At 37.4% G+C, this 20,306-nt stretch overlaps 2 protein-coding genes and 1 non-coding gene across 3 annotated transcripts; 2 read left to right on the forward strand and 1 right to left on the reverse strand.

Annotated features, from left to right (window-relative positions):
* The first annotated feature begins 6,300 nt into the window (after window positions 1-6,300).
* Window positions 6,301-7,241, forward strand: LOC105864761 (olfactory receptor 4Q3). Its single transcript, XM_012752858.3, is given in 2 exon segments — window positions 6,301-7,207; window positions 7,210-7,241. Coding segments are annotated over 2 exon segments (939 nt in total).
* Window positions 7,242-9,645: 2,404 nt separating this feature from the next.
* Window positions 9,646-14,822, forward strand: LOC142871535 (olfactory receptor 4S2-like). Its single transcript, XM_076004625.1, has 2 exons — window positions 9,646-9,735; window positions 13,299-14,822. Exons 1-2 carry the CDS (start codon window positions 9,646-9,648, stop codon window positions 14,265-14,267), a joined length of 1,059 nt encoding a protein of 352 aa, XP_075860740.1. The 3' UTR covers window positions 14,268-14,822.
* Window positions 14,823-17,597: 2,775 nt separating this feature from the next.
* On the reverse strand, window positions 17,598-17,701 carry LOC142871804 (small nucleolar RNA U13). The gene has a single exon (XR_012919989.1). It is a non-coding gene; the product is annotated as a small nucleolar RNA U13 (small nucleolar RNA).
* Window positions 17,702-20,306: the final 2,605 nt, after the last annotated feature.

The raw sequence follows: 20,306 nt of genomic DNA on the forward strand, positions 1-20,306 counted from the left end.
GCTGGATAATATACTTAAATTTAAGGTATGGAACTATGAGAATTCTAGAGGAAAATGTTTGAAATACCCTTCTAGACTTTGGCCTAGGCAAAGAGTTTATGAAGAAGTCCCCAAAGGCAATCACAGCAGCAACAAAAATGAATAAATGGGACATGATCAAACTAAAAAGCTTCTGCACAGCCAAAGGAATAGTCATGAAAGTAAACAGACAACCTACAGAATGGGAGAAAATTTTTGCATCCTCCGCATCTGATAAGGGGCTGATAAGTAGAATATACTTAGAACTCATGAAAATCAGCAAGAAAAAAATCAAATAACCCTATTAAAAGTGGGCAAAGGACTTGAACAGAAACTTTTCTAAAGAAGATAGAAGAATGGCCAACAAACATATGAAAAAATGCTCAACATCTCTAATCATCAGGGAAATGCTAATCAAAACCACAATGAGGTATCACTTAACCCCAGTGAGAATGGCCTTTACCAAAAAGTCTCTAAACAATAAATGCTGGCATGGATGCGGAGAGAGAGGAACCTTCCTACACTGCTGGTGGGACTGCAAACTAGTTCAACCTCTGTGGAAAGCAATATGGAGATACCTTAAAGCGATACAAGTGAATCTACCATTTGATCCAGCAATTCCATTACTGGACATCTACCCAAAAGAGCCAATGACACTCTACAAAAAAGACACCTGCACTCGAATGTTTATAGCAGCACAATTCATAATTGCAAGGCTGTGGAAACATCCCAAGTGCCCATCAATCCAAGAATGGATTAATAAAATGTGGTATATGTATACCATGGAGTACTATTCAGCTCTAAGAAACAACGGTGATATAACACATCTTATATTTTCCTGGTTAGAGCTGAAACCCATACTACTAAGTGAAGTATCCCAAGAATGGAAAAACGAGCACCACATATACTCACCAGCAAACTGGCATTAACTGAAGAGCACCTAAGTGAACACATAGGTACTACAGTAATAGAGTATTGGGGAGGTGGGATGGGGATGGGTGATGCGTATATACATACATAATGAGTGAGTTGTGCACCATCTGGGGGATGGTCATGCTGGAAACTCATCCTTGGGGGGGGAATGGCATTTATTGAAACCTTAAAATGTGTACCCCCATAATATTCCAAAAAAAAAAAGAAAAAAAAAGAAAAAACTCAAATAAATAAAATCATAAATGAAAGAAGAGATATTACATAGAAATAGAAAAGATTACAAAAGACAAGTACATGCCAAAAAAACACTATATAACCTAGAAGAAATGGATAAATTCTTGGACATATACAACCCACCAAGACTGAAAATCATGAAGAAATAGAAAATATGAAGAGACCATTACCAAGAGAGGAGATTGAAGCAGTAACAAAAACTCTCCTATTAAGAGCCCAGAGCCTAATGCCTTTACTGGTGAATTCTATGAAACATTTAAAGAAGACTGAGGCATGGAGAATGGGTGGCAAATGTAGTGCCAAATTAATCAGTCAAAGTAAGTAAAAGGTGTGGGCTGTGTTATGCAACGGGTCTGACTGTTTGAGAACCCACAAGGGCTCAAGGTCAGCTTTCTAGCAAGAACTGAGATTCAAGACAACTCAAACAGCAGCAGCCAAGGGAATCCCAGGGCTCATTAGACTAAGCAATGTTGTAAGAACCATAAAAACCTCAGGTACATCCAGAGCCCTAGGGATGGGAGATTTTTCTAATTCGTTCAGCCAGCCCTTAACTAGGGCTTGACTTACAAGGAAGCAGATAAGGCACAGACTGGGCAATGGTGATGGTCATCTAAGGATTGCCCATTTTGCTGGCCCAGGCTGATGAGGGACTGGTGGGATGAATGACAGGATAGCATATTCTTCCTTAAAGCCACATAGTTCCTGACAATCAATGATGTAAGTTTCTCAGATATGTTTATTCCAAGCTCCATTCACTTTTCTGTTCCTCTTTCTGACTTTGATGCTATTTTTAGGCTTACTATTGTTTCTCTATATACTCTGACATTCATTACTTTTAAATTTAAGAAATCATTTAAGTTTTGTTGTTCTAGGTTTATACTTAGAAACATTTACAGAATGATAGAATTCCTATTGCATCAAGGAATTCTAGGGCTAGTTGTATCTTGGAAAGTAGTTACAAGGTTTTAATAAAATGTAACTGAAGGCAATATTGCTGTTAGACTACTTAATTCTACTATAGTCCCCACTAGATACCACTTCCCATTTCTTTAATTATCTCAGGTACTTTGTGCTGAATCTTCTTTATTTCCCCCAAATGCACTATAAAATGCAATGTTTCAAACAAGGTCAAAAATGCTTACAGCAGAAAGATTATGCCCTTCTCAGTAGGAAATATCATTGTGGGTACCTTCTCCAACTAATGTGTCCATTTCTTGGTATTTCAGGAGAAATTAAAAAATGCGTCAAATACATTCAAAAGGACTTCACATAGCACTTAAACTCCAGCTAGAAAATAATTTTCTGTTGTTGGCAAGTTTCTTCCTTTAATAATGTATTTATTCCCACATAGACAAAAATAACCAAACAAAATAGCAAAATATAGTCTATTGTTTTCTAAAAGCACATGTCCCATGAGAAAACTTTATTTCTTTTTTTGACATTTTCCTTGTAGACCTGTTTGCTTCCTTATTTAGAAAGACTGGAGACTGGCTGCTCAGCTGTCCATAAATAGCCTTTGATGACTGAAGAAGCTTATTATTTGTCCTTTTCCCTCCATGCTGTAAGACCTTTCTTTTTTTTCTTTTTTTTTTTTTTCTGTAAGACCTTTCTTTAAAGACTCTTATTTTTCATTAAGCATTCTCAAGTTCTTTGGCTCATTTTGTGCACTTAAAACATTTTTATTGACTTTTGCAAATTCTTAGGTTATTCTTAGGATATGAAACATGAAATTCTTTCTTTCTTTCTCTTTCTTTCTTTCTTTCTTTCTTTCTTTCTTTCTTTCTTTCTTTCTTTCTTTCTTTCTTTCTTTCTTTCTTTCTTTCTTTCTTTCTTTCTTTCTTTCTTTTCTTCCTCCCTCCCTCCCTCCCTCCCTCCCTCCCTCCCTCCCTCCCTCCCTCCTTCCTTCCTTCCTTCCTTCCTTCCTTCCTTCCTTCCTTCCTTCCTTCCTTCCTTCCTTCCTTCCTTCCTTCCTTTCTTTCTTTCTTTTTTTTTTTTGACAGAGTCTCCCTCTGTTGCCCAGGCTAGAGTGCTGTGGTGTCAGCCTAACTCACAGCAACCTCAAACTCCTGGGCTCAAGCAATATTTCTGCCTCAGCCTCCCAAGTAGCTGGGACTACAGGCATATACCACCATGCCTGGCTAATTTTTTTCTCTATATTTTTAGCTGTCCAATTAACTTCTTTCTATTTTTGGTAGAGAGTGGGGGGTCTCTTGTTCTTGCTCAGGTTGGTCTCAAACTCCTGAGCTCAAACAATCCACCCACCTTGGCCTCCCAGAGTGCTAGGATTATAGGCTTGAGCCACGGTGCCCGGCAGAAACATGAAATTCGTGATAGGGCCTGATCTTACTGCTAATGGGGTAATGGAGCTGGCATTTTTGAATGTTGCTTCCCAGGCCCCTAATGGGGTTTGGCAAGGGAAATTATAATGTGGTGGGAGGTGGTTTTGGTGGGTGGATATTCCTTCACACTTCTGGGTATAGTGCTCTTTTCATTCTTCACGGAATAGTCACAGGCCAAGTTTCTTACTGTGATCAAAGACTGCAGAAACATAAGAGCTGAGAGATGCCTCTACAAAACATGGCAATTTTATTAATGCTGAAAGGAAATTTTCCATATTGGTTGATATTATGCTTTAATATTACCTGAAGGCAGCAAATTTATTGAGTCACAAAAAATATCCAAAAATAACTAGAATCCAACCCCTACCTTGATTACAACTTGAATGACTAAGAATACAACATTGCCTATTTTTGTCTTAAGTAAATGTAAAGATTTTGATATCACTGGTAGTCAAAATCTTATTATAGTAATTACCTGGAAACTGTCTAAAATATTTATAGTACTGAAATTCCCTAATATTAAATATTACTTTACAGAAGTAGGGCTTATAAACTAGGGCTTAAAAATGGTTTATAGTAATTTGGGCTATAATATATTTTACCTACTCTTCTCTTATTTAATTTACCATTCTGATTTGTTTAATTTTAATCTTGTCTGCTTTAATGTAAGCTTATCTTTCTCTACATTTGTTCTGTAGAAATAGCATGTTTACAATATGCCCTTAATATACTTTTTCTTCATGTTAGGAGATAATCATAGTTTCTCAACCATATTCTAAGACTATATTACAGCAATGATTTGGACTATGCTTTCCCATTTTTTTTTCTGGTTTCTAGAAACTTCTTTTTAATTTTTAAGTAATTTTGGTTGCTCTTTCTCAGGTTTTTTTCCAGTTTTGCCAAGATTATGTTTCAAATTAAATCCAGAATTTTAATGAGAGCTTGATCCCTGTTGATTAGATATTTTAGATTACTGAAAAGAACCTCAGAATGACATATTCTCATGGAAATTTGCAATACTTGGTGTATCCAAGGAAGACTGGAAAATTTCTAATATAGCAGAGCTCAAGTAGTGCTATATATATAATTGCAAATGGTTTCCTAGTCTGTATTTTTTGCATTGTTTTATTTTCCAATTGATTCTAGAAAGTGAGATGATTCCTTTCAATGATTATGAGATTAGAGAGGTGAATACACCTGTGCACCTGGCTGTATAGGCAGGTGAAGAGGATGTTCACAAACATGGTGTGACAGAGGCATCCAATAGCTGCTTGAGCCCCAAATCACTCTCTCACCTGCTTATCTTGAAAGAATGTCCTAGAGAAAGCATTTATGTCACTAAGGGTTTTTCTTTTTAGAAATCAGGTACTTTTCTGCATTGTCTATGTAAATCCCTGGCACCTAGTATGAATAATTTTATCAGATAACTTTCTCTGAATGACTTGAGAGAACCAAGTGCAACAACATAGAATAGGCAATGTGGGACAGAAAAACACAAATCTTGTCTCATTTCATATTGAGATATATACGAATTCCTAACCATTTCTGTGGAAGAAATGTATCAATGTTCCCTGATTTTTAACAGTAATACAAGGTGTTCCTACCCAATGTTGGGGGTGAGTGTGAGTGTAGAGCCAGGGAGAATGGTAAAACAATGCCTTAGCAAATCCTTTATTTTCTTACATGCACTTATGGTTGTTGAAACATCCAGAAGCAGCACAATTCTGATTTCTCCTATTATCCTTTCTTATAAATGGGTCATAGTGGGCTTTGGTACATGCCTAAGTGTTATGGGTCATGGCCTTGGGTCTCTTCTCTTGGTTATTGGTGCCTTCTAGTCATTGTCCTTTTCATCCTGAATCTGATGCATATGTAAACTTAAAGGTAAAAAATTTCACTTCTTCTTATGCAATCTTTACAAACTTCCCAATCTCTGTAACCTGGGATAATCATTAAAAACAAAGAATATGAGCTTTTTAAAATCCTTTGTAAATAATTGAGGTTTCCTAATATAACATATACATGATACCTATTTACCTTTGTACAACATAGCAATTCATTGTTTATAAAACATTCTCTTTTCAATCTGATAAATTATTGAACTTCTGCTATGCAATAAGCATTGCAGTGTGGATACAAACATGAATAAAAAATATTTCCTCATTTTGAGGGACTTAGTCTTTTTTTTGTGATGCACTTTGACATATTACATTTGATTCTCAAAGCAGCCTTGGGAAATGTTATTGTCACTGTATTAGATTGAATAACCAAAGATTTTTAAGATTATTCCCTTGCCTGAGATTACTTCATTTTAAGTGGTAGAGCTAGGCATTGGATCTAGATACTTCATTACAGAACTTTTGTCCTTAGAGGATGTTATTCTATTTTTAAAAATGGAGTCTTAACATGCTCTAATCTCCTCATGTCCAGGGTATTGTCTTCAGGTCATTCCTAGTTTATTGTGAATGCAATTTAAAAAATTTAGTATTACAGGAATAAAGAGTTGGAAGAAATACAAAATGTCCTTATTCTATCAGTATTAGGGTGTATTACCTATACTATCTCAAAGAACTTGCTTAAATTATTTTTATTCTGTAATATGATTCTATAAACCCTGGACACATAATGTGATAATTCACACATATATATTTGAATATATATATATTTACTATGTATAGATTTGTCTTTTTCCTAACTTAAATCTTTCTTTTCCCTAATCTTTTCTTTTCCTAACTTAAATTTTTCTTTTTCTAGGTCAGTAGGTATTCTTGGCTTGATGAAAAAAGAAAATGATTCTAAGGTGACAGAATTTGTTCTTCTGGGCCTATCATCCTCCTGGGATCTGCAGCTCTTTCTCTTCTTAATATTTTTGTTGTTTTACATTGCTGTTGTCCTGGGAAACCTCTTAATATTGATAACTGTGCGAGCTGATGCTGGCCTGCTCCAATCTCCTATGTACTATTTTTTGGGCCATCTCTCCTTCATTGACCTATGCTTGAGTTGCGTGACTGTGCCTAAGATGTTAGGGGATTTCCTACAGCAGGGCAAGACCATCTCTTATTCAGGATGCCTGGCCCAGATCTACTTCCTCCACTTTCTGGGAGCCAGTGAGATGTTTCTGCTGACAGTCATGGCCTATGACAGGTATGTCGCCATATGTAACCCTTTGCACTACCTGACAGTCATGAACCGCCAGCTATGCCTTCAGTTGGTTTTTGCCTGCTGGTGTGGGGGTTTCATCCACTCTATCACACAGGTTATACTTATCATCCAGCTGCCCTTCTGTGGCCCCAACGAACTGGATAACTTCTACTGTGATGTCCCACAGGTCATCAAGCTGGCCTGCATGGACACCTATGTAGTAGAAGTGCTGATGGTTGCCAACAGTGGTCTGCTGTCTCTTGTTTGCTTCTTGGTATTGCTGTTCTCATATGCTGTCATCCTGACCACCCTGAGAACTCACCTCCACCAGGGCCAGAGCAAGGCCCTCTCTACCTGTGCCTCCCACCTGATGGTGGTCAGCCTGATCTTTGTGCCTTGTGTATTCATCTACTTGAGGCCTTTCTGCAGCTTCTCTGTGGATAAGATATTCTCTGTGTTTTACACCGTGATCACACCTATGTTGAACCCCCTCATCTATACACTCAGAAATGCTGACATGAAGACAGCTATGAAGAAGCAGAGAAAAAAGTATGTGGCATTCTGCTGCTTTGTTAAAGAATGAGCAGGAAGAGCTGACTTAGAAAATGTATTCTTTCTTGGGACACTCTTATCCTGTATAGGAAAATATGTGAAAACCATTTTGATGACTTTGTTATAAAAGAGAAGACAGCATAAAAATTATAATGCATCACTCTTGATTATAGTCAGGAGTCATAGGTGGCTTTTTTGAGTGTTAAATATTAAGCAGAATATTCAGGAAAATTTACTGGCCCAAAGATGATAATGGGAATTAATTGAGTGCTAGGATCAGAGGACACCTTGAAAGATCAACTTGTCTATCTTCATGTCTATAAAGTCTTCATTTATTAAATTTGTTTCACTTTTTAACTCTATTCAAATGAAAAAGGATATTGTATTTCCTTTTGTGTTTTGCCCCTTCAGGGTTTAACAATTTCTAGTATGAGGAAGATCCTTCTGATTTATCAGAGCCTCTTCTGAAGCAGTGTGAATTCCTTTTGTCCTGTCCCTAACAAAGCCTCAGAAAAGCACCAACCACCCTATACCTTAGTGTTTTCCTAGGAACTGTGTTCCATAGCGTGCCAAATTTTAGAAATGCAGTTGAGCAACTCACTTGACAAAGTTTATGTGTGAGAGAAAGACAGTCCGGGAGTACTAGGGTGATAGAAGCTACTAGCATTCTGTTGTATAGCCTTCTCAAGAGGCACCCCATTTCACTTCGAGTTTTTCTTTAATTGGAATTATAGTGGGCATGAGTTGATAAGCTAGGTATTCAACTGATCATAATGTTTAAGAGCTCTGAGTTCTAAAGAAAAACACAAAGAAATGAGCTGTGGTTTAAAGCATTCATCTATCTGGTCCCTGGATCTTGTGTTCATAGTCACTACATCTCAATCTCAAACATGCTTTGAGTAGTAGGTGATATTATTTAACTTCGTTTTTGTAAATGAGCTGAGAGTTAAGTGACTTGCCCAAGATCACTTAGTAAAAGTGTAATCAATAATCAAGAAAGCTAGCAATTTTAGATAATTAAGTTAATATCTTTTTCTCCTCAGAAATGTATCCCAATTATATGGTCTAGTTGCTTATTTCTACAGTAGCTGTATAGAAGCTCCCGAGCTAGATGATCCCCAAAAAGCTTCACTTAAACATTTATATTTAAGATTCTCTATTTATGACACAGGCTCCTTGAAACTTTTTATGGCTATGGAAAAGTCTTTATTCTATTTACTAAATAATAAGAGACTTTTTAGCACTATTTTTATAATTGGTCAATTTATTTCCTAATTAATTGCTATGGAGAGGCTTTTCTGATTGTTTAGCTGAAAAAATACCTCTGAGAAAAATATCTGAAATGGCATCTAATACTAGGATTTACTGGGTAATTTGTAATACCCCTGGTCATGTAAGAATTTTCTTTATATTGGAACAAAGAATGGATTTTTATTTTTGTGTTGGGAGTTAATGACTTTATGTTTAAGAAACCAAACATATGTATATATGTATGTGTGTGTTGCTACAGAAGGACTCTTCACAGACCAGGGGCAAGGCTGCCTCTTGGGAGGTTTCTAAATAGGGTGGGTGAAGGTGGGAATGGCATCTCTGGCACAGATCACACTTTCCTCTTTCCCTTTCACTCTACTCAACGTTTCCACAGATGTCTTTTGCCTGAAGTGAATATCTTGAAGAGCAGGAAACTGTCAGCCAGAGTGGCCTGTGTGTTGACAGAAAGATTTAAGTGGTGCTATGGGTCAGCCAGGCACCTGGCAAGGACATGGAGCTCCAGGCTTTCTTTTAGCATCAGCTGGCCACAACACCCCCTTTTTCTGATGTCCATCTTTCATAGCAAATGGTAGAGTCTTGGTGAATCATTTTAAATGTCTAGTTGGTATCTGGGATTTGGTAGCATTGTATTCAGAAGCTGGAATTTTTGTCTATTCCCTTTTGTATTTTCAGTCCTCTGTACTCGCTTCACCAATTACCCATATTAAAATTCTTTTTATTAATAAACATAAAGTTTCTGTTTTTTCAGACCGCACATGATTGATACTGTCTGGGTGCCTGGTGCTCCAGAGTTCTCTGTTCAGCACTATGACAGTGCCACTAATTTAAACATTTTGCTTTCCCACTTGAACTACAGAAAAAATTTAAATGTAGTAAAATATTTTAATAGTTTTATAAGCAAATAAGCTATCTTACTGTTGGGTTAGTGGTCCAATGTAGTGATACTAAGCACTATCTTTCCCCTCTCTTGCTACAGCTTTGAGTAAATTGTATGAAACGGTGGAAATGGCCTATTTATTGACTAGTTACTTGCCAAGTTGCCTTCAATATAGTTTTATAAGGAGTTATTTGGGATGACACCTGCACTTTCTCTGCATAACAAACTCTCCAGCTGCTACTCAGTTACTTGCCCACTAATTCCCTCAGGGTTCTGACGATGCATAAAGATTGCTGGGAGTTTCTTCCTCTTGGTGGCCAGGAGCATAGGAAACTTTTGCAGACCAACATCAGAAGCCATGGCACGGCTGTAAGCTCATAAAATCCCACCTTTTTTGGGAGAGAAAGACAGGAGAGAGGGAAGAAACTTGGGATCTCGGCCTCTTGGGCTGCAGGAGAGGAAGTGTGGCACATACATAAGAGAAGCATCATCGTACAGATCTCAATCTTACAGTGTGTGTATCTGAGTATAGATCACATTTTTATCTCAGAAAACATTTTCGATCCAAGATCTCAGGTTGTTCAAATCCATGTTGTGGGACCACACTCAAGAAGACAGCCAGGGTAAGTTTTCCATCTGGAATGACAAGTTACCCACCAGTGAAAGAGGCAAGGGCAATTTTCATTGATTCAAATTACATTCAAGGATAAAGATGCATCTTTAAATGCTTTACATGCTTTACAACATTCATCCTAGTAATTCTACTAAGTAATTTAGGAAATAATAATTACAGGTTAAAGTGTGTATCAATATTATTTCGATTAGAATTTAGTCCTAGGTTTACCATTAACAATGAAACCTAGATAATTCAATTTTCTGTCTGTGCTTCATTGGCTTCATCAATGGCTAAATGAGTGGGATAAAATCAAGTGATCTCTAAGATCCTCTATACCTATATAACTGTAGGGCTCAACATAAACTATGCTCTAGTCTAAGAGGATTTGGGGACTTCATTTAAAGGTATTACTCTAAAGTGAATGGCTTTAGTTCAGGAATTCTGAATTATTCATCTTTTTATATTCACATCACAGTACCAGACTCAGAGAATGTACTCAGTGAATACTTATGAAGTGAAAGGATGAATTAATATTGGTGCTGCATGAAATACAGAAAATCAAATAGATGATACCTTAAACAGTCTCCACATTGGGTTACATTAACTCATTCATAGGTTTTTTTCAGTGCTTTACTTGCTTATCTTTCTGCTCCACAAACAATTAACAAATTGGTCCCTCAATTGTGACCAATTAGAGGAATAGGATAGAATTGATAGGTAGCAAAATGATAAGTGACATGAGACATGAAAACATGTACATGTGTCATAATGTCTCTATGAGGGATATTGAAGACAAGGACACTATTGCACAAAAAAGCATTCTGTGGGATGGAGCTTGCTGTTAGGGTAGAGCTCCAGTATGTTTGATCTCTGCCCTTTGTAAATCACTCACAGGAAAAACCAAGATTAAATCTCTTTCTTAGAGGATTTCAGGAGCTGCATTCTGTGCTAATTGACCTGTTTGAAATAACTTAGGTAAACTCATGAAATTAAATAAAGCAGCCACCTTTTTTCTTTAACTACACGATCCTATTATAAGCAGGATATATTCTTTGGCATTATCCTAGGCAGATCAAATTTGACCTAAGAACCTGAGCAAACCAATGGAAACAATCAGTCCCATAGACAGTCTGGTCCACAGAGTTCAGATGTCTTATACTGACATTTATGAAATTCTACCACTAAAATGATCATGGCTTAGATTTGGCAGATTGCTTATTGTTTGTACATTCTTCATCTAATTTGATTCTTATCATGGGTAGCATTATCTCACAGGGAAGGACTGTGAGGTTAATAGACTTTAGGAAAAATTTGTTACTGTTACACAGCCTGTAACAAGCAGAGCTGTGAGTCAAGCCCAGTTGTTCATTTGTTCTTTCTTTCTTTCTCTCCACACTTATCTACCTATCCATCTAATCTTACTACATATCATTTATTTAAAGAGATGTGTATTGTGTGTGTTCTGAAATAAGAATACCATGATTCAAATATCAGCCTTTTCACTGACTATTACATTGAACAATTTACCTTAGATCTTCAATCTTTGTTGTTCTACTCTGTAAAATGGAGGTAATACAAATTAAGATATTGTGAGGATAGAATGAGGTAATATATGCAAAGAATTTAGCACAGAATCCTGTACATAGTCAAGTGTTCAGCAAATCTCTCCTTAAAGAGAGATTCTACTTTATAGATTCAAATTAAAAGTAAAGTACTTCATAAATACAAAAAATGTTACATAGATAATCTCATTTTAATTCTGAAACAGCTTTATGAGGTAAATAATTTTATCATCCAACTTTAATATGAGAGAAAACAGATTCAGAGAAGACAAATAAGTTACCAAGCTGATGAGGACACTCAAACTTATACCACTAAACTTCTAAGTAGTGCCCTTTCCACTATCCATGCAGAAAAGCAGTATTCTAAAAAGGACTAGTAATTTGCAATATTTCAGAAAAGTCATTGTTATTATATTTCAAAGATCTTCTTTAGATCTTGTCTCATGATTCATATCTTTTAAGAAATTTTTCCCTGATTTTTCTTATCCAATATTTTTCTCTATATGCTCTAAGCACTCCTTTATACAGTTTATAAAATTATATCAGACGCTTTTTTGACAACCATTCATAGCATTATCTGTATGAGAGATTTTATTCTTAATTCTCACCTATGATTACAAGGACAGTGAATTATCTTGGTCTTTTTTTCAAGGCATAGGGACTAAGAATTAAAAGGGACCTCAGTAGCTTTTGAAATTTTCAGCAATTTAGAGCAACATAGAAAAAAGTATTTCTCTGTATAGATTGACCACTCCTCCTAATTCCTTCCTGGCAAGCTAAGTAGAATTTTCACATGCAAGACAAGGCTTAAGACTCAAATTTCCCCAATGTTGATTTATAAGCATGCCTTGGTGTTGAGCAAGAGGCTACTTTATGTATCGTTCTCTGTCATTAAAACTGACTTAATTTTTAATTGTATTGAAACTTTTTTTTTAGCTTCTTTTTCTTTTTTATTTATTTCAGCATATTAGGGGGTACACATTTTAAGGTTGCATATAATGCCCTTGCCCCTCTCCCCCCACAAGTCTGAGCTTCAAGCGTGACCATCCCCCAGACGGTGCACATCTCACTCATTATTTATGTATATACCCGTCCTTTCAATCCAATTTAGATATTGGAAAGTGAGTCTTCCTCTTTTGATTAAATAGACTGTTATCTTTCTATAGATGATCTGTATATATTATAATAAAAAGATTCACCTGGAATTTTGGACATCGGATCTCAGTTTCTGACTTCGTATTTTTATCTATAGCCTGAAAAGTTAATTAATCCATTTAATAAACAATTTAAGTTTCCACCACAAAGCAAATTTCTTTCTTTCTTTTTTTGGAACCCAAACTACACACAGGATGCAAAGGAAATTTCTGATGAGAAAGGTTGGGGAGGAGGGGAGAGAGAGAGAGAGAGAGAGAGAGAGAGAGAGAGAGAGAGAGAGAGAGAGAGAGAGTCAGTGAGAGAGAGAGAGAGCACTGATTAGGAGAAAACATTAAGTATAATTTTTAAAAATCTCAGATTCTCTAGATTTTTGTTTGGAAGAAAGGAACTGTAAGGCTAATTTTAACAGAAATTCAAATGTGAGTCAATAATGTGAGAAAAAAATGATAGAAAAATATCATGAGCTATGTTCAAGAAATATGAGGAATTTCCTCTATCATATTTAACATCACTTATATATTTTCATAAGACTGTTCCTGTTAGGCTTTACCATGCCCGCAGTGGTTTATAACATGTGTTTATTTTTGCAGAGAACCTAGAGTCCATCCACCGGTCCTGCCTGGGGCCCCATGGAAGTGGCCAACAATGTCACCGAGTTTATATTTCTGGGACTTTCCGAAGATCCTGGAATGCAATTGATGTTCTTTGCCTTATTTCTCCTCTTCTACATGGTGATTATGGTGGGAAATTTGCTCATATTGCTTACGGTCTTTTTTGATTCCCAGCTCCACACACCCATGTATTTCTTCCTCAGTAACCTGTCTTTTGTAGACATTGCCTATTCCTCAGCCACAGCACCCAAGATGATTGCAGACTTTGTGTCTGAGAAAAAGACTATTTCCTACTGGGGCTGTATAACTCAGATGTTTACCTTCCACTTTTTTGGTTGTGCTGAGATTTTTGTTTTGACTGTCATGGCTTTCGATCGTTATGCCGCTATCTGCCAGCCCCTCCGTTACACTACCATCATGAGTGCCAGCGCTTGTGCTGTGCTGTTGTCACTGTCCTGGCTGGGGGCCCTGGGTCATTCCTTTGTTCAAACCCTCCTGACCTTCCAGCTGCCCTTCTGCAATGCTCAGGTCATAGACCACTACTTTTGTGACGTCCACCCAGTCCTAAAACTTGCCTGTGCTGATACAACCCTGGTAAATATGCTGGTGGTTGCCAACAGTGGACTCATCTCCCTGGGGTGTTTCCTTATCATTCTGGCTTCCTACACAGTCATTCTGTTTAGTCTTCGAAAACGGTCTGCAGAGAGCCGGCGCAAAGCTCTCTCTACCTGTGGATCTCATCTGACGGTAGTAACTTTCTTCTTTGTGCCTTGTGTCTTTATTTATCTCCGTCCATCCACTACTTTCCCACTGGATAAGGTGGTGTCTGTGTTCTACACCACCATCGCTCCCATGTTAAACCCACTCATCTATACTCTGAGGAACCAGGATGTCAAGAACGCTATGAAGCGACAATGGAGTCGCAAGTTCTCCTCGAAGGAAAAGCAGAAGGGATAGTTTGTCAGAACTGCAGAATCAGAGAAGTGGCTGATACCTTCAATGGTCCCTAACTTACTAATAATTTTAAAGAACAGTCCCTAAAATTCAAGTATCTTTTACTTTTCATCTAATTTCATCTAAATTATTATTTGATGCTATTTTAGGTGATTAAACTTAAACCTTTCCACTCTGGCAAAGTTAATCTTCTCTTCTAGAGTGGAAGAGTAAACATGCCTACTTATTATCTCATTTAACTGCTTTAGATCTGTACTATTCACATCAAACTCTTTTAAGCTACAATTCAATCATTTAGAATGGGGTTATACGAGAAGATATCCTCAAGGAATCAGATCATTTCTTCTAGAAAAACAAATCTGACTTCTCAGGAGTTGCATTCTTGTTCTCTTCTTCTATTTTTCCTTCCATCTATCCTTCCTTCCTTTGTTTATTCTTTCTTTCGTAGTTTTTTTTTTACCATAAATATTATAAAATCGAGTAAAGAAACCAATTTTTAAAGAGATAATTATAATACAATATAACAAATGCAGATACAGAAAGATATACAGCATACAATGAAGGGGGTTAGTATAAATTGACAAATTGCCTAAAGCATGGTTTCTGTATAGGAAAAAAAAAAAAACAGAGAGAGAAAGAGCATTTTACATAGTTTGAGGTGGAAAGCAATTTTTTAAAACAACCCCTTTGGAGAATTTTAATACTGTCTTCCTGCCCCCAGCACTATGATAGTATTATTATTGAACGTAATGTTACTTTTTCTTTTGCTCTAGATTAACTAAAGCAACTAAAATGAATTGACATTTGAACTATTGAAATGACTAAGGAGATGTAGTTCTGTTATAAATTTTTAGTTAAACTTATTTTCAGTTCTTTAAAAGGACAAAATGGAATAAGCTCATTTTCTTTGGTGCTGCTCTTAGTAAAGTTGGAGAATAGCTGGGTATTCTCAATATTTTGGAAAAGGTATTCTTCTGAGGAACTTCTTTGGATATTGTCTCATGACTGCTTTCTTTCAAATAATGCCTTGATTATTTTTATCCAACAATATTTTCTGTATGCCTTAAGCAATCCCATATCTAATTTTAAAAAATCACTTGTTTTTTCTGTTGTTTTTAAAAATGGATTTTTATCTCATTTCTACAACTTAAGAAGGATGTAAGTAATGTATATTACTTCTTTCCTACTTGCCATGTATAGCACAGAGATGGTTGCATAGTAGGTACTTGTCAGAATTAGTTGGTTATCATCCCAATATCTTTTGTTTCTTTTTTTTCCTTAGTAACAGAGAATGATATTATTTATGATGGCCCAGCTAAAATATTGCATTGACTTGTCTCAAGCTTTTTAAACCTACAATTCAATAACTAAGAATGGGGTTATAAGAGAAAGATATCCCTGTTGAAGCTGGCTGTGGACAATATGATGATAACAGTAGCTGGCAGGTAGGACTTTTGAAGACTCTTCAAAATTATTCCTCTGTTCTTCAGTTCTTCTGAACATGATCACCATTAACATGTTATTGCATTTCCTTATAATTGCTCTTCATATTACTTTTCCTTTGTAAAAAGGGTCATTCTATCCTTTTTTTCAAATCTGATTTTTTAAGATAAACAATAAACACACTGAAATTATATTTAAAATGGCAGGCTATATTAGTTTTCCTTTTCCCTCCTAAGATCTAAGCATAATAATAATATAATAATAACAACAGCAAAGATTAAAAAGTTTAGACTTGCAAGAACAAAGAAAACAGGACAGAAGCTAGCTGCAGACAAGAGATTCCAACAAAAGTTTGGACGAGAGAAGACAAAGGAGTAGTAACTGATTTGGCAGGGTCCAGAAGGCTAACTCTGAAGCACCAACAGAGAGGAATACCCAGGAGAAGTGCACAGATCCTTCTCTTGGAATTCCCGAGATGTTTGGGATGCCAGGACACCAGGTCAGGGGGATGGTGAGGTTCAGCACTAGTAATAGTGATTAAGAAAAAGGAACAGTTCAATCTCCTATCGTGTCTTTCCCCACCTCACTTCCACATGCTAACAGAGGCATGAACTTCACAAATAGAATATCGGCATCTTTGCTTATGAAGCTGAATGCTAATAGAAAAAAGTCACATTCTGACTTTGGAAACCACAAATGGAATTGCTGCCTCTCCAGTGGAACCCTGCCCAGAAGCCCACCAATTAGTAAGTTCTGCCCTTTTGTTTCAGAGCTTAATAGATCAATTTTTTTGGTGCCTCATTCTTTAATGTACCTAAGATATTTGAAGGAAAAAAAAGTAAGCCTTTATGAAAGCCAAAAGAAATCTAGTGAAATCAGAGGTAACACAGGAAAAAAACCTTAGAAAACCTCATATGTTCACATCAGCTAGAGAAAATATTTGCTATCTTGAAATGAGAATATGATGCTTTGAAAAAAATAGAGAAAAATTATTTTAACGAACTAAATAAAATAAAAAGAACAAATAAATAGGATAAAAAATAAACAGAAAATTGAAAGAAGTAAAAGTAGTCAAGTCATAGGAGTAAAGATGTCTCCATGAAAGTAGAATTGAAATTCAAAGAAATGTAAAATAGAAAAGATAAGACAAGAGACATGAGGAAGCAAGTCAAGAGGCAAACTATTCAACTCACATGTTCTAGGAAAACAGAGAAAATAGAAAGGATGAATTTAAAGGCAGCAATGAAAATAAGTCTCTGAGAACAGAAAGGCTTACGTTTCTGGAGATGAAAGATTTACTGAATGCCCAGTATGATTAAAAAACAATACCAAAGCACATTATTATGAAATTTTGTTACCCTAAAGATAGAAAAAAAATTACAAAATTATTAAGAAAAAAGAAAATATACAGACCACAAATACATGAGCAAAAATTTGAATGGCATGAATATGCTCCATTGCAAAAATGGACCCTAGAATACAGTGGAAAAGTGCCTCCAACTGATTTTCAGCCTAGAATTCTATGCAAACAAAAACGTCATTTAGGAAGATAGAATCAAACATTTTTAGTCATTCAAAGATTTACAAAATTTACTTCACAAGTGTACTTTTTATTTTTGAAGTTTGGTATAATGTGTTCCAGTAAAACAAGACGAAGAGAGAGGATTCAGAAATCAGTGTAGACTTGGGAGACTAAGGCCAGAGGATCCTTTGAACCCAGGAGTTGGAGGCTGCAGTGAACTATGATCATGGCACTGCACTCCGGCCTGGACTACAGGGTGAGACTCTGTCTCTTAAAAAAACCCAACAAGCAAACAAATCAATAAATCATGTATATGATGCAGGGAGTGGCCAAAGGTACTCTTTTCTTTTTTCTATTTTTTCTTTTCACACCAGATGGGTAATGTGCCAATGTCAAAACAAGGTTTGAGGGAGGCCCATCTCACACATAAATGTGAAAACCCAGTCATCACACTTATGAATCCCAAAAGTATCAAAAGGCACTTTTAAGATGACAGCTGTGCAGTAGGCATAGTACACAAAATAAATGGGTGAGAGAAGAATGGAAGCCTCCAGGGTGGAAGCCTTCAGGAAACAGAGAGGGACGTGTGGGAATTTATATTATCCGATATGTTGGAGCATCATAGTTGTAAGGGTGCTGTCAGTAGGATGGAACAAGTTGATATATTTAAAAAGCATTATATCATTTAGATTCCTAAGAGGAAGTTGATGACACACTCAAAATAGGATAATTCAAAAAATGGTTTATTTACAAAGATACTGTCTATAAATTTGTAGGTTTGGAGGAGCCACATTGGTCAGTGCCATAATGTGCACAGAGATGCAGAATAGGTTTTAATATCTCAACACCCACTAAGACAGGGACCTGCCTGAAGTTGGTGCAAAATCGCAGCAGGAGAGGTTAGGCTCTGTGGAGAGGAGACCATAGCAGGAAGCGTCTTGAACTTCCTGAAGCTTTGTGCTGGGACTACACTGGGAGGGAGAGGGACTGGTCTGAGCTATTGCTGGAGAGAGTTAGGAGACAGGCATCTTACCTCTAGCAGTCAGTGGGAACAGAACAACAGAGGTGAACACTGAAAAGGGGACTCTACCCTGGAAACCGCTGCAGGCAACTAGGCTGGCTAACAGTGGGTCACAAAGTGCAAGACTTCCTGCCGGACAGATGCAAGATTGTGGGAAGGCATTACACAAGAGACAGCGGGCATCCTGTGGACTCAGCTCCCCAATTCGCCATGGGCCAACTCCTGAACAATCCCCCCCAGTGCTAGCGCTCTGCGGATGGGCAGTTGCCATTTTTGGGGTCCACAACCCAGACACTATGGTGTGGTATGGTTACTGGCGGCACCCTTCCTCCAGTCCTGGGACTCTTGCAATAGGCTCCACCCTTTTGCTACCTGTTGTCAAATAGCAGGGCCCATTTTGATGGGCGAATTTTGAGTGCTTTCCCAGTTGTGGGAGGCTAACACCTGAGGGATTCACAGGCGCTGGGGCACTGGGCAGACTTGGGCATCACCCCTTCCCCTGGTGCAGCAACTTTTGTGCCAAAAGTGGTAGGCTCCACCCCTGAAGGTAGGGAAAGGCAAGATAGCCACTTTCCCTGTGCAATTGGTGTGAATCTGCACAACGTTGGTGAAGATCAGTAGTTGACAGCCCAGTGACTTGGACTGTCAGACTGGCTTAGGTCATCCAGTAAGATCATAACTATGAGGCCTGATCTCCACATCTGGGCAGCTGCCACCAGTGGAGTTTGCAGTCAGGGAAGGAAAATCCTGTCTAGAGGCCATAGCAGATGCACCAAGTAAACCCTCCCATCAGGAGCAGACTCCCAAGTGTGGTGGAAGAACTCTGAATAACATATTAGTGGCACCCCCTATCAGCAGATCAAGCAACAATAGAAGCACACACATCCAGGTTGGTAGACAACAGCTGTGATCTGCCTTGCTCCTACTGCCACATTAAGGGGGAATAGGGTCCCAGTAACCCTAGGGAGTGGTAAGATCCTTCCTAAAGATTGGGGCATTAGTATTCCTCACCTAAGGACCAGAAGCCAACACAGAGGCATCAGATTACCTTAATAACTGGCTCCTCCACATAATCTACAACCAATGAGACAGAAGGTATCCCCACAGCTCAGCACAGTGCCCTCCATCTCAAGCTATTAGAGGGCAGTGGAATTATGCACACAGGTGTGATTCACCACATGGGAGTTTAAGCTGGGGGACCAAACTCATTAATCTCCATTGGCAAGAGGTGAAGACAATAGGTCAGAGGTAATCCAACATGTCAAAATATCTCTAAGGCAATAAAAGACCAGTGCAGCTCCTCTCCCCACTGTTAAGGAATGTCCATTAGGGACTTGAAGTTAAGGGCACAAACCAGTCCTAGCACTCCCAGTTCTCAATCAATTATCCTGATGAGAAAAAAACCAGAGAGAGAACACAGAATATGAAAGAACAGAGAGAAAAGTCACCCCCAAAAGAAATCATGAGACCCTCAAAATCAGAAACTAATTTAAATTAAGTGATTAAATTGATGGAGGAAGAATTCTGAATATGAATTGTAGGGAAACTCAATGAAAATGAGAAAATAGAAACCCAACACAAAGAAGCCACAAGAAGAATACAGGAAATGAATGAAAAATTCTCTAAAGAAATAGAAATATGAAAAAACCAAACAGAAATCTTGGAAATGAAGGAGGCATTCAAAGAACACAGTGGAAAGCCTTAGAAATATAATGGATCATGCAGAGGAGAGAATATCAGAGATTGAAGATTATGCCTATGTGCTAAATAAATCAGATGAAGAAAAAGAACACAGAAGCAAGAGATAAGAGCAGAACATATAAGAAATGTGGGATTATGTAAAGAAACCAAATATAAGAATTATAGGCATCCTGGAGAGAGAAGAAGAAAATACACAAGGACTGGAGAATCTATTTCTTGGAATACTGGAGGAAAACATGCCTTGCCTAGCCAGAAACCTAGCTATCCAGATACAAGAAGCACACAGAACTCCTGGGAGACTCAATGCAAAAGGCAAACACCACATCACAGAATTATCAGACTGGCCAAAGTAAAC

The sequence above is a fragment of the Microcebus murinus genome, chromosome 6, assembly GCF_040939455.1.
Source record: "Microcebus murinus isolate Inina chromosome 6, M.murinus_Inina_mat1.0, whole genome shotgun sequence".
Classification (NCBI taxonomy): Eukaryota; Metazoa; Chordata; class Mammalia; order Primates; family Cheirogaleidae; genus Microcebus; species Microcebus murinus.

Bases quoted from the DNA above. Each gene is read 5' to 3' on its own strand.
- LOC142871535 (XM_076004625.1), top strand. From the start codon at position 9,646: ATGCATAAAGATTGCTGGGAGTTTCTTCCTCTTGGTGGCCAGGAGCAT. The intron at 9,736-13,298 runs GTAAGCTCATAA...CAGAGAACCTAG, and splicing joins TCAGAAGCCATGGCACGGCT to AGTCCATCCACCGGTCCTGC.